General features: G+C 34.2%; 1 protein-coding gene across 3 annotated transcripts; it reads left to right on the top strand.

Annotated features, from left to right (window-relative positions):
• Nucleotides 1-4269: 4269 nt before the first annotated feature.
• On the top strand, nt 4270-14524 carry LOC105854339 (natural killer cells antigen CD94-like). 3 transcript variants are annotated; one of them, XM_012732351.1, is made up of 7 exons: nt 4270-4494; nt 5859-5972; nt 10155-10250; nt 10450-10506; nt 12083-12240; nt 13153-13280; nt 14241-14524. In XM_012732351.1, the coding sequence occupies exons 2-7, from the start codon at nt 5861-5863 to the stop codon at nt 14362-14364; spliced, it is 675 nt and encodes a 224-aa protein (XP_012587805.1). In that variant the 5' UTR covers nt 4270-4494; nt 5859-5860; the 3' UTR covers nt 14365-14524. The 3 variants fall into 3 exon arrangements, with proteins under 3 accessions (XP_012587805.1, XP_012587806.1, XP_012587807.1); XM_012732352.1 differs by having other exon boundaries at nt 12083-12234; XM_012732353.1 differs by lacking the exon at nt 10450-10506.
• The last annotated feature ends 735 nt before the right edge of the window (nt 14525-15259 follow it).

The raw sequence follows: 15259 nt of genomic DNA on the forward strand, positions 1-15259 counted from the left end.
CTATGATTATGTTACTAGACTAGAATTCAAGGCACATGTCAAATAAAATATAAGAAATATTTTAGAGATAATTTAAAGAAGATATAATAGGTTTATTTTATTTAAGACCATAACTAAATATTTGTAATTTTTAGATCTTCAATTGATTGGTAATTTATCTTGTCATTCTGAATATTTTGGCACTATTTTGAGATGTGGAATCAATATGAAATATATGATCCTAAAATCTTTCCAATTCTTTAAAAAAAGTGAAAGTTTTCTCATCCCTTGCATAAGTGGATGGGCCTGATATGTGAGGATACATAAGACTGCTGACTACCTTTTAAACCAAGTATTAGTGCTTTCAGTTTGTGTGATTGCAAAGATGATACTGACTTTTGAAAAATATGTTACCCCAGAATAGATTTAATTAGGTCAGTTTGTTTGTTTCTGTTTCTAAGCAGAACTTTATGAAGTACAGTTTAGGCTTTTACTGGATTGGAGTCACCTACAGTGAAAAAGAAAATACCTGGGTGTGGGAGGATAACTCCACTGTCTCCAAGGAGCTGTAAGTTTCTGTCACTCTAGGGATTCTCTGTTCTTTATGAGTTTATGTTTGTCACACCACTGATGTAGATAAGATAATCTTCCTAGGCCATGAACATACAGAAAAAAATAGATTCAACAGAAAAGCAATCTTAGCTGCATCCAGAAAACGTTATGCTCAAGTGACGTAATGCATGTGTACTTGTGACCACAGCAGAGCTTGTGACACTGGACTTTTTCCTTCGATGGGTGTTTGTGCATGGTAGGTCATAATATTCTCAGAATTGTCCAGTGAAACACTGTATCCATGATTTTCTTTATTTTTCTTGAGCCCAATATTCTCAGCTTACTTTTTATAAATTTTCAGTTATATTTTCTGAATATTTTTAGTTTTTTAAATCTTATTTAAACATGGGACTTTGGCATCAGTCAAATTGTAAGCCCTAACTTGGTTTCCTAGAATAGTTTAGGTACTAGAGTTGATGCAAAATTGAAGAAGAGTCTATCATATTTCAAAACCATATTTAAAAACAAAGACAAAATATCCAGTCTTAATGCTATTGGTTACTGAGACAATAACCTAGATTTCATATTTTACTCTGAAATCATGAAAATTGTTGCTATTGGACAAAACTAATGAATCATTCAAATGCTTTGAAAAGCTCTATCATTTAATAAAAGTGACATTGCCGAAGATTCTCATTTCTTTTACCAAGTGTTAACATTTTTCTTTTTAATTGCAGGTTGTCAGTCTCTCAAACTACGAACTCAAAGAACTGTGTATTATACAACCCACTTAGCGGGGCTTTTGAAGAATCCTGTAGTACCCAAAACCTTTATATTTGTAAACAACAAATGGTTTAGATAGAAGTGAGCAGGAGTGGCAGTAGAGGTCTACCTCAAGAATGGTAGCTTTATCTCTCATGTTATTACAATTGTCTACTTCTAGAATATGTAAAATATTTCAAACTGTCTCATCATGTGATTGTTATATATATGAAAATGTTTTAAAATGGATGAATTTGTTCACTCCACTTGAAATGATAAAACACCAAAATAAAGATTGTAAATAAAATTTTAATCAATTCATATTTATCATTAAATTGATACATTTGACGCATGTATTTTTGTACATTTTCTCTGTAGAAATTTAAATAAAATAAGCATTTTCTGCAAACATTCTGTCAACATCATTTTAGTTTTTTGTATGGAGTACTAAATAGGGAAATTCCATTGCCAACTCACATTCCTCAAAATCAGTTCTTTCTCATATCTCTCTTGCTTTTCCAAGGTCAACTTGTACCCTTGTGTCTCACAGCAAATGGTTTTGCTTATAGGGAGTGTTCCGCAATTTGTCTCTCTGACTCCCTATTCCCTCTCCCCATTAAAAATAGCGCTTCTAAAATTTATCTCTATGTATCTACTTTGGGCATCATACTGAGTTTGTAAGTATGCGGGTAAGTACTCATATCCAGGTCACCCCCGTTGTATTGCCAGGAAACACCTTGGGGCCCTACAGTAGGGCCATCAACCATGTTTGATCAGCTCCAAGACCCTTCACATGCTGGTCACCATAAGCTCATTGCAGCTGTGGAACTTGCAGTGGGGGTTTTCTGTCTCTTTAGAGGACCTTGATTTTACAGAAGTAAAGTCCTTTCTGTGCTAATCTAGATATGAGTTTAACCACTAGCATAGATAGTTCTTCCTCTTATTTTTCTTTAAATCTTGGCATGAGTAATTCACAAACAAAAGTCTTCACAAGTATATTTTTTATTCATTGATGGCTTTATTTTGTAACATCATTTTAAACTGAGTTAATGAATCATTTCAAGATTTTCCCATTATATTTTAATATTAGTAAACTTTTTTCTTCTATTTTATTTATTTTACTTAATATTTTAAATTAATATTTCGACACCATCACCAGGTATCCCTGCCATAATACATCACCTCCTGGTAACCCGCAGTCCTCCACCACAGTCTATTGTGATTCTTTCCCTCTTTGTTGCGACCCCTCCCCCCTTCTGGATGCTTCAAGGGCTGTAGTCAGCTTTCAAGGGCTGGATTTTAAGCTTGTTTATCTGATCCCTAGATAGGTTTCTCTATACTTCACCACATATTTGTGATAGCATCTGTGTATGCAAATACTTTTAATTTCCCTGCTGGGTTACAAAATTCTTTCACTAAGCAATTTTCAAGTGTTTCTTTTTGTAGACTTTCAATTTATTTGAGAAGCTTTGCAGTATTAGAATATACAAAAGAGAATAAATGTTAGATTTTTTTTCAAATATTGTTCTAATAACATTCTGTGCCTCAAGATCATTTTCTATATTTATTTAAAATATTTGCACATATGCTTATTATCTAATTAGAGCTTTCTTTCTTCTTCTTCTTTTTTCAACATTTATTTATTTGTGCATACAGAACTGGGGTACAGGCCAGAGGCACAGAGGCAGTGAGAGGTTTCACCAGAGACTGAGTGGGGAGCAGGAAAGGTTGACTGACAAAATACACTGCTGAGAGGAGCAGCTGGTGGGTAGGAGAGGTCTGCCGCACTATGTGGATCACATCCCTGGTGGGGATCGAACTCATGCTCACGTGGCTTTAGCTTCTTAGTGCTGTGCTATAACCCTCTGCACTACTAGGGAGGGCCCAACTTTCTTTCTTTTTTAATTGAAATGACATTGGTTACAAAAATGTGCGTGGTTCAGAAGCATTTTCTCTGTTTCTTCCTTGGTAAAAGATTAAGACTTTGATTATTAATAATTAAAATTTAGAAAGTTTGTAGTTTCCAACTTCTAAGTATATAATTTTCATTGGATTTATAGAAAATATTCTTTATGTCTATGGATATATCTTAATTATCTCCATATATTCGTTACCAGCTTATTTGCAATAATAAATTTATGAATTGAATAATTAGTTAAATATTTGAGGTTAATAAAGTTTCCTTGATATTTACTTTATCACATTTGTTATAAAGGTCTCATAGTTCCTTAGAATCAATGCTACTTCATTATATTTATCCTTTTACCCAAAATTTATTGGGCAGTTTTAAAAGGGTTATTGCTGTTTTTATGTACCATTTATTTATGTGACTATATTTTCCATTTATGTTTGAAATGTTTCTTTTACTACAGATGATGAAGAAATGATCCATAGTTATTAGCTTATATTCTTTGAAATTATTAAAATAAGTAAAATAAAAAGTAAAATGAATATAATTCAAAGTGAATATAAGCAAAACTATTGTAGCACTATCAAAAAAAAAGTCTTCTATTACACAAAGAATAAAACAATTTTGAAAATGTATATTTGATATGGATGGGAATAACTCAGAAGAATTTTTGTTATTTGGCTGTGACATGACGAATAGACATTGGTGGGACAGAGGGGGACTGAGATAGGTCATGCAAGCACCATCTAGTGATGAAATTCAACACCTGCCCTACACTGAAAGGGTCAGCAAGAGACATCACAAAGTGCTCAAATAATACAACCAGAATACTGATAGAATTTAGAATGTGGAAAGCACATTGGCATTAATGCAAATATTTAAGGTTTCTTTATTAATGATTTATATTAAATTGTATCTGTGATGATGCAAAGGGTGAAGTAAATGGCTTGACTATTAGAGAAAATCTATTAGGTACTCTGTGTAACTGAAGGGAGACCAATAAAAGGCCCAATCTGGAGATGAGGCAGAGATAAATTGAGCAGCATAGAAGAGTTTCCTGTGTGGTTGCTTCCAGAGTTCTCTTATTGTTGACCTTTGTGTTCATCTATCAGTCTCTTATGGGAGTGACAAAGGCACAATTAGCTTCTGCATTTGCTTCTTTCTGGCTCTAAAGTCATACGATTGACTATCAAAAATTTTAAATTTCAACTTGTTTAATAAAAGATATCATCTACGCCTTCCCAGGATATACATACGCACTCTTCAAAAGATCATTTTCTTCTAAAAATCAGGTATTTACAATTTCTGAGATACTCATTCTATTTCTCAGCAGGTATTAGAATTTTGGGGGAAATAAGATTGAAAGAAGTTAAAGATATATTCAAAAATAGAATGTTAATTCAATGTGCAGGTATATATATATATATGTATTATTGTAAATAATATATGCATGTTGGATTTTCAAGCATGCTATATCTGTGTATCTATATCTCTCTGTGGCATTCAGAGTAGATGAAGAAGAAGGCAGATGAAATGTTAAGAGGAAATCAGGAATAATTGACTGACCTAAAGAAACTAATTTTTTATATTTTTATTGAAGATAATTTTACTATTATGTGATTATTGTTATTTGATATTACATTTTGTGACATGTAAGAATGGCTATTTAAATGAAATTTAGGTTTAAAGAAAGTTAACAAAATTCAAAAGTAGAAATCATAACTTATCTTCCTATAAATGTTTCTTTGAAAATTATAAACTTGGGTTTATTTTTTCTAATAAGAGTGTTAAAAAGAGCTCTCACTAATTCCTGTAAAATTGATAATGAGGTATAATGTTTTTAAATTTCATCATAGCCAGGATTTATTTAGTGATAAAATGTTAGCTTCGAAGATAATTTAACTTTTATCAAATTGTAGGAAGACATTAAACGAGCAATTATGGTATAACAAAGATTAATGAGATAGATAAACCTTAATGTTAGCAATATAAAGGAGATACTTGATAGGCTAATGACAAGTAAAGACTAATAGAACATTGGGAGAAGATTTTTATTGAAGGATCTGTGAGTTTTATAAGGTGGTGAAATTAGAATAATTCTAAAAAAAACTAATATTATAGTCGGCAAAAATAAGAGGAAAACATGCTTGAAAGAACTGGGATCAAACATGTAAGATGGAGAAGTACTCGAGTTATATTGAAAATGAAATGTATTAGAGGAATTATGAGAAAATAAAAGAAGGGGAGTCTGAGAAGGAGGAAGGAGCAGGGGAAGGTGAGCCTGGCCTGGGTGCAGGTTGTGCAGGTCTGATTCCATGGATGTCAGCACAGAAAATGATCACCTGCTGCATTTTCACTATCTGTGAGTGACAGATTTATCACTTAAATAGAAGCATGTTCATAATATATTATTGTGAACAAACAGAATTAGAGTCCAGAAATGATATGTCATACCAGCTCAACACCTTGAAAGAATTCATATTATTTTTGTTTCTCAAGTATTTTCATGTCTGGGATTACATCTAACTTCCCAGGTCTTTAGATTCATTCCAAAGATTAATTTATTTTATTCAATACCATTTTTATTACTAATTTCATAATTTATAGTCATTGAAAAATAACTTTCTGTTTATTTCATCACCTTTCTACCTTTCAGTAATGAGTGAAATAATTTATACTAATATGCTACGTAAATGTTCATCTAAGCCACAAGAAAATCAAGAACTTGAAATAACTAAAAAAAAGGGTCTATCAGTTGTTATTCCTAAAGGTATGTGTGTTTTCTGCATTTTCTTTTTAAAAATTGCATTAAAACATACAAGTTTATATGGATTATTATGCTCACATGCACAAACAACTTAAGTGTTTATCTTTTATAAAGCAGGGGAAATAGATCCTTGGAGAACAGATCAAGGCTTTTTACCATGAAGTTTAAAACTTTTCTCTAAATTGCAAACATTGAATCAGTGTTTTTTGAATTAGTGAAAGATTTGTTGATTGAATTATGAAATATACTTTTTTCTGTGATTTTAAAATATCACTATATATAGTAGTATATTTGGTAATCAAGCAGTTAGAAAATTTAAAGGGATGTTCTTTTTTATACTTACTACAATTTGTTGCTTATTTTTTCTTACTTTAATGTTTTATGTATTTGCCAGAGTAAGGACTTCCAAGCATAACTTTTAAAATTTTTGCTTACAGAAATTACAGAGCTATCATTTTAGTAGAATAAGTCAACATATGAAGTTTGACTATCTTCTATTACTAGAAATTTGTTTTCCTTTATATTTTAACTCTATTTAATTTCTATTTTTCAAATGTTTCAAATCAGTATCTGGGATGATTAGAATTAATGTGCTAGCTTTATTTTGTTCACTATAAATGTATATTCATGATTTTGTCTAAGACATACTATTATTTTTAAATAGTTGATTGCATTCTAAATTTTAAGGTAGCTGTTTTTTACATTTTATTTATGTAACCTCTATATGATTATTGAGGAAATATCTTCTAATTTTACCTGCTGTACCCTTAGTCATTTAAAAAAATTTTTCTGCAGTAGAAATTGCCCATAATATATTCAGAAAGTTTTATTTTTTATTCCTAATGATCAACTCATCTTTCCAGTACATGTAGTAAGCATTAGTCACACAGAAAAAAATATTAATGTATTTATTATTTCTTGGTATGTTTATAAATATATATGACACCTTCACTATTATTTATTTTGCATAACAGAACCTTTCAGTTTCTTTTAATTTATAAAGTACTTTCTCACATCTAAATCCATACCAAAAGAACATTACAAGATAAATTGAATTTCTTATCGAACGCACACATATGAGTGAGCACACATATGAATGGCATGTTTGAAATTCAGCCTAAATTGTTGAAGCTCCATCTTTCCCCGGGGAGCTTCAAGTCTCCTCTTATCCCAGAGATCAACGGCTCTCAACTAATCTATCAAGGAACTCTACTTTTCTAATTTAATGAAATCTTTTAAAAGGACATTCCTTGTTCTATATCTCCTTCACACACCTACAACTATGAATTGACAGATATGATGATCAATATTTGGCTTCATATGGTATAGTGAAGAATACATCAGTGATTCTTATGCATTATGCGGAGATATCTTCTGGTCTTAGGTTTCATTGTTTACAAGGTAAAGGTGATAAATATTCTCAATGTATGGTGATATGTTCATGGATATAAGGAAAAGTCATAGAAGACCAGAGTAACTTTTACAAAGCATTATTCTGAAAGTACTGCATTATATAAAATGACCAGTCACCAAAAAAGAAAAATGGAGGATATTTTACTAGACAATAAGTGCATCCCTGAATAAAATCTGGACCTATTTTTTTCCAGATCATTTTGCACATAATTACATGACTGCATACATAAGTAATAAAACTATTCCATTTCATTTAGATAAGCTTCTATATAGTTTTCTTTTTCCAAAATGAAGGTTTACTCCATAAATTAGTTTTCTTGTAGTAAAATGCATATTGTCCCTGGTCTCTAAATTTCAGTGTCTTTAGATCCATTCTACTCCCTTATCTTTCATTTGTACATTTACCCTAGAGATTCCCTTAAGCTTTTGGCTTTAAATATCACTTACATGCAAATTATTCAAAATTATTCAAAATCAGTTTGGGATTCTTTCCTGAATTCCAGACCAAGTAAACCCAGATTCCATCCTCAGTGTCATTATGTTGTCCAACATTTATCTCAAACTGAACTCTGGATGCGCTGTCCTCCTACCCTGGGATGCTTCCCTTGACTTAATTATAACTTCATGTTTTTAATTGTTCATGTCTGCAAGCCCAGAACAGCTCCTTAGGCTTACACTGGTGCAGTTTCCATCAGCAAACCCTGGCAGCGATTACTTTAAACTAGCAGATTTTTACCAGGTTCTCTACTTTGTCAATAACCATTCTAAACTGCTAATCTCTTTTTTATATTATTGCAGTCGATGCTCACCTGTTCTCCTTCAACCTGTCCTCATAACACTTTCCACCTCATCTCTGGAGCTACAGAGTAGCCAGGGTTGCAGATGGTCATTCCTGGTTCAATCAGAGCAAAACCCCAAAGATATAGACAACCAAAGTCTAGAAGCTCTACTCCCATCACTCACTTAAGTCTCAAGTTTTATTGTTTATTTACTATAAAGCAGGACTTTTCAAATCACATATGTAATATAATGTGTTGAATCCTCTCAAAAGTCCTATCAGTATTAATTAGACACTATTGACACTATTTTAAACATGGTGAAAGTGTCAAAGTAAGTAAATGGCCTGGATTCCATGTCCTTTGTTTTCAACTTCAGTGCTCCACTGATTAACTAATTCATGCCAGTAAGCCATTCACATTCTGCATTTCAAAACCTACATTTAATCCCTGCTCCATTGGTTGCTGCTCTCCTTTTCTGTTTTTAATTTTATACATTTTGATCATTGATTTGTAAAAATAGAAAAAAATGATCAACTCTCCAAATGATGATGATTTCATAATGCAGGATTATTATGGATACCGGGGTGAATTAGATGTCTTAGTTACATATTGCATGAAGAAAGCTCACATCTGTTTCAATTAAGTGAACTCACATAATATCATGCATCTGTTTCTTCCCTTAAACATCCTTTCTGAACTGAGACATCTCTGAAAAATGTGCATTCCTATTTTTTTTTTAAAGATTTATTTATTTATTCATACAGAACTGGGGTACAGGCCAGAGATGAGGAGGGTGAGAGGATTCACCAGAGACAGAGCGGGAAGCAGAACAGGCAGATAGACGAAGTACACTGTTGAGGGGAGCAGCGGGCGGGTCAGGCGAGGTCTGCCACGCCATGTGGTCACCTCCGGGGCAGGCGGGGATCGAACTCATGCGGAAGTGGCTTTAGTTTCTCAGTGCAGTGCTTTAACCCGCTGCGCCACCAGGGAAGGCCGCATTCCTATTTTTGATTAGTTTTCTGATTTTTACAGATGTTACTGGCATGTCACTAAAATGCTAATGGGCTAGTGACAGGTTTAAACCCTCCTTCTTCAACATTTGTTTTCACCTTTCAATCGGTGTTCTGTGTCAGGTAAGATAGCGTGCCTAATCAGATGCGGTGAATAACTGGTATCAGCATGAGGATTAATGGAAGCAGATTCTGATGTGCCCAATGAGTCCAGTTTATGCCCACCACCGATTAAAATGGACAAGTTCAATTTTGCATAGAGATTCATTAGGGCAAAAGAAAGCAAACTAAAGAATTCACAAAGGAACTCCAATTTTATGTGTGCTCTAATGCAGGAGGTGGAGAGGTTGGGGCATTTAATATTACACCCTCCTCAGAGCCAGCTTGTCTTTATTGGGGTCCTGAAGTCACCAGATCCAGACACCTGGTGATGTTTGCTCCTTATAGGAAGTTATTTGTTAGGTTATGTAGGGTTCATTCAGGGAAGGTCCCCAGATTTGTCTACTACACCCATGAATATAGTCAGTGCCTGAAGAACTGCCCCACATAACTTGGTCACTCATATCTTCTGACATTCTCCCCTTTTTGTGAGCACCCAATGGAGATCAACAGATTTTGTTGGCAAGAGAGTGAACTCCTTTTTTTCTAGTTCTATAGAATTCTAATATGATGATAACTGTTCATAACTTAAGAGACTTTGCTAAAATTCTTCGGTGCTTTGTGTCTGCTTCCTTCTGTCCTCTCTTTTGGTAAAATGAAGTAGAGTGTGTGTGTTCTGTCTCCTCACAGAGACAGGGATATGTACTTTCTGGAATTCAATTCACCTTAATGCTTTCGACTTGAGCTAACACAGAATGAATAATGACTATAGATCAACTGCTTTCCCCTATTTTAGGGTTGTGTAGTTTACTACACATGAAAAAAAAGCTGAACTCTGACAAACATTTATGATGATGCCACAGGTATACTTTTCTCTTTCCTAGATCTTCCTCCTCTATTTTTATGGAAAGCCATTGCAGCGACTGTGGGGATCATTTGCCTGGCGCTGCTTTTGTCTGTTGGAGTTTTAGCCACAAAGTGTAAGTCACTGTGTAAAATAGAAATACATTATTTTCCCCCACCCACACAGTGGAATCTGTTAGAGATAATGCAATTTTGATTTGCTCTCTTCCATGCACAAACATAACATTCTCTGCCAAGACTGAAGATGAGGCATACAAGATTGTACAATTATTTTTCTCTTTGAGGTTAAAAATGATCTCTCTGAATTCTCCTCAGTGAATCAGAAGTCATTTAATACAAGAAACATCTACAATGAGGAAAGAAGTGAAACAGGTAATTTTAGAAGACTCGGTGGTAATTTGTTTCAGAAGACAGTTCACTTTGTCTAATTTACTTTGCTTGACACATACAGAATATACATGTAGGCAGAAATGAGGATTGAGTGGAACTGAGTATTTCTCAGGTAGTGATGTGCATTTTTGAAAACAAAATTAACAAATATAAATATCTAATTGGCTTTAATATATGGTTCATGAATTGGGCCACTTTCTGGCTGGCAAGAAGAAAAATTCTATAAGGATTTACAGAAAATACAGGTTTTTCAGGAAGATAGACCATTACACATGGTTATTGGCAAAAGAAAAGCAAGGTTATTTCAGGAAAAGTCACCTTGCCTTGGAGTTAATTAAAGGGGTCTCATCATGCAGATGACTCAATGCAAGTTATGTTTCACTAATTATTTTGTTATTTCCTACTTAGGACAGTGCCAGGCACAGGAGTCCAAATATTGTTATCTTTATATTTATAAATGGGCTTTCTGAGTTCTCTTCAGTGATCAGAGCTCATTTAATGCAGAGGAACACACAGAAATTATCTCCTACAAAAAGGAAGCAAATAAAACAGGGAATCTTGGAAGTCTCTGAGTCATAATTTTAATTTCAGGAGAAGAGAGAACTCGTGTTGCATTAGCTGATTTCCTTGTTGCCTGTGAGATTATATTTTCAAATAGATATGAAGTCTTATAGTCAGAAAAAAAGTGGGATAGGATATTAAAAAATAAGAAAAAAGATTTTGTGTAAACCACCTACCTTCAGTGTTACTGATCAGGAAATTCCAGAGTGAGGGTGTAGAACTGCAAAGTGGAGAGAGGAAGAAACTACAATTAGGTGAGTTTTTAAGTCTCATTGGTATCCTGTACTAAGGACTACATTTGAGGCCTAATGTTTTTTCCAACATTTTGTGTGTGTGTATATATATATATATATATATATATATATATATAATCATAAATATATAATTTTAAAATATATAAATATAATTATATATAATTTATATATATTATATATATTACACATATATAGACATATTATATTGGAAATGTATTTTCAACATATTTATAAAAATGTCATTTTTTTTAAGATTTATTTATTTGTGCATACAGAACTGGGGTACAGGCCAGAGGTGCAGGGGCAGTGAGAGACTTCACCAGAGACAGAGTGGGGAGCAGAACAGGTAGATCTACGAAGTACACTGTTGAGGGGAGCAACAGGCGGGTCAGGAGAGGTCTGCCGCGCCATGTGGATCTTCTCCGGGGCAGGCGGGGATTGAATTCATGTGGAAGTGGCTTTAGCTTCTTAGTGCAGTGCTTTAACCCGCTGCACCACCAGGGAGGGCCCTAATAATATGATTTTAAAATTGTCTCATATATTCCTATGAATCATGAAGTCTAAACTATTTTCAAGGATATGAATCAATAATGTAAAATAAAGGTATTACTAAATTTGAGGGCCCACAAATATAATGCCAAATAAAACTGTTTCATTGTACAGCATACATTTGCTCTATAAACTTACTGGATGTGACATGCTCTGATGGGAGACATTTGGCTATATTCTGCCATTTTTAATAGGCTGGAATATTCCTAATTGTCCCAATGAATGGTATCAGCGTGGAGAAAACTGCTACTATTTGTCAAGAATCAAGAAGATTTGGAATCAATGTCTAGACTATTGCACTAGTTTAAATTCAACATTTCTTAAATTCGATACTGAAGAAGAGATGGTAAGGGTAAGATTTTGTTTCTTAAATATAAGTGAGTTTTGTTTCTAAAATTTAACTAGTACAGCAATCACTCAAGATTTATCTACCTCTAAAGCATCTTCTACATGAAAACTCCAGCGATATTTATGGTTTGACTAATTTTTCATATTAACATTAGTAATACGTGAATTTCTTTCCTCATTGTTTAGGATAACATGCACCAATAATGTACTCAGTTGACTTTTAGCCTGATTCCTACCTGTATCAGGTAGGAATATCAGGTACCTGATAAAACCCTTGTTATTTCTCCCCTTTCCCACCCATGTTTCAAATGTTGTGACACGTCATTATTTATTGTATAAACTAATAGATTTTCAGTGTCTATTGTAACTATCAAGATGAAATTCTGTTCATTTGCATGACCTATAACCAAATAAAGTGATTAAAATATAATGAATAACTAAGGGAAAAGAATCATTAGCAGATGATCCAGTCATATGGCTAAAGGCGCTAAGGTGAATCTCTCCAGGTTATTTCCATATAGTAGGATAGATTTGCAGGGAAGTCTGTAAGTGAAATAAAGGTATTCAAGCAATCACAGTTCTCATTCTTAGGAAGTTTTATCTTGTCATTTCTTTTTTTTTTTTAAAGATTTATTTATTTATTCATACAGAACTGGGGTACAGGCCAGAGGCTCAGGGGCTGCGAGAGGCTTCACCAGAGACAGAGTGGGGAGCAGAACAGGCAGATGGACGAAGTACACTGCTGAGGGGAGCAGCGGGCGGGTCAGGAGAGGTCTGCCACGCCATGTGGTCACCTCCGGGGCAGGCGGGAATCGAACTCATGCGGAAGTGGCTTTAGCTTCTCAGTGCTGTGCTTTAACCCGCTGCGCCACCAGGGAGGGCCTATCTTGTCATTTCTTTTCCACCTTTTCTATAGAATTTTATAAAGAAATTGTCAAAGACGCCTTGTGAAAATTTACAAGCAAAGTTCTTCATGAACTTGTACTACGACAGTACACAGTCAAAATGGGTTTGGCTGGATGGTACAGATCTTACCCTGAACATGTAAGTCTCTTGTTTTCAAATTCTAGACTAGAATCTCTTATAATTGTATTTTTAATTAAATCATTTATTGTGAATATGAACAAATGTTAGATTAAATAATAGATGCAGCCATAGTAAAGCAACTTGGAAAAGACAAAAATTAAGTGGAAAGAATTACATGAAAATTACAGTACCAGAAAAAATGTTTAACTTGCATAACTCATTTAGATTGCTTATAACTTTTATAATTGAGGTCTTAAAGGATGGTCGAATAAATAATGTTGCTCACAATGTAAAAAGTACAGAGGTCAGGTGACAATTTATCCTTTTTTTTTGGAGTATTGGAGTATTGATTTACTTTTGCTTACAAGAACTGAGGGTTAGGCCTGAGGTAAAGGCCAGAGGTGTGAGAGGATTCACTAGAGACAAAGTAGGGAGCAGAGGAGGCAGACTGACTGAAATTCACTGCTAGGGAAATTTGCTGCTAGGGAAAGAGCTGGCATGTGAGATAGGAGCTGTCTGCTGTGTCATACGGGTCAATTGCTTGGTAGGGAGACAGCTCTCCGTGACAGAACTGAGACTTAACCCCTATACCCAGATTATGATTGGTGAGAACCAATAATGAAATTTTCAGATTATAAGCATGTAAAGGAAATATAGCAAACCTAAGTGAAAATTGAAGATATTAAATTACCTTACCTAGAGAGTTGATAAGAGTTGATAGCTAGCAATCCCTGTATATATATTCCACTATTTCACGTTGCCTAAGGTCATGTGTTATCATCAGAATGAAATTGGTACTTTCCCAATTCCAGATTTAGTATTAAATTATGAGGTATAATATATTTATTATGTGTATTGTTGATTAACTAGGAAAGTTGATTTCTTCTTTTGTCAGCTATGCAAATATCATAGACTTTAAACTTTCAAATATTATATAAAGGAAATTCAGCATTTAATGGAAATTGTTTTATCTCATAGGCTTCCAACTCCTGGACATGAAAATGTTGATAGTAAATGCATATATGTATATTATAGCAGTATTAATGCTGAAGATTGTCAAATTATGGGATACTGTATCTGTAAGAAGAATATTCAGATCTGATAACTCTATGAAAAGAAAATATAGCAAACATGTGAGATTTCCCACGGTGATGACTTCAACAATGTCAACAATATAGTTCCTGGGAAAAAAAGTTTATTATAGAAGTCCGTGTGCTATTTTAATTTACATCCATAATATCTAACAATAGAAATAATAATAATAAAAAAAAACACTACTGACCACTGAGGAAAAAATGTAATGGAAATTCGTTGGGACACAAATATTAAATACAATTCCCAAGGTTGGGACTCAAGTATTAAATACTTTTAAGATGTTCAAACCTTCTAGTATGTACGACATTAATCTTTTCTATATAGTAACATTTGAAAAAATATTTTAAAAGCACAAGTTTTCAGCAAAAAAAGAAAGAAAAATAGAACTAGAAGTGTTAAGAGGAAGGATGTCCTAAAGGAACTCTGCAGAGTTTTATGGACTCCACCCCCTATTCCAGCTTTCTGGACCCTACACCGTACTCCAGTGATTGGAAACTACAACTCCCAGCAGTACCAGGGAGAGAACTGCAAGGACCCAAGGGCGGAGCTAGCAGAAAGGAATTCTGGGACATTTGGGGGATAAAGAGGGCCCGCGATTGCACCTTGTGCGCTTGCTCTGGCTCTCTCTTTTGCTCAGGAAGCAGCTGTCCGGACCGCGTGACTTGGTATGTTCAGTCAGCCTAGCCCTAAGGTATTCCACTTACTTTGTATCCCGCTCTCTTTTCCTGGGGTGTTTCCTATTCCTTTCCCCTTTTGTAAATAAACCCGTTATTGACCCTTTTGTGTGTACCTGCAGTGTAACTGAATTCTGAGCGCGCAGGATGAGGCCCCCACAGAAAGCGGGCCAGTCCACTCTGGGCTACCCTGTCACAGAAGTACCGGTCTAAGCACAGACAGACAGG

Source organism: Condylura cristata, unplaced genomic scaffold (genome assembly GCF_000260355.1).
Source record: "Condylura cristata isolate star-nosed mole 26May11 unplaced genomic scaffold, ConCri1.0 scaffold00034, whole genome shotgun sequence".
Taxonomy (NCBI): Eukaryota; Metazoa; Chordata; class Mammalia; order Eulipotyphla; family Talpidae; genus Condylura; species Condylura cristata.

What these genes read in the sequence shown, in the direction of transcription:
- LOC105854339 (XM_012732351.1), top strand. Translation starts at nt 5,861, where the DNA reads ATGAGTGAAATAATTTATACTAATATGCTACGTAAATGTTCATCTAAG. An exon ending in ATCAGTTGTTATTCCTAAAG is followed by an intron (nt 5,973 to 10,154) that starts GTATGTGTGTTT and finishes TCTCTTTCCTAG; the next exon opens with ATCTTCCTCCTCTATTTTTA. An exon ending in CTGAAGAAGAGATGGTAAGG is followed by an intron (nt 12,241 to 13,152) that starts GTAAGATTTTGT and finishes CCTTTTCTATAG; the next exon opens with AATTTTATAAAGAAATTGTC.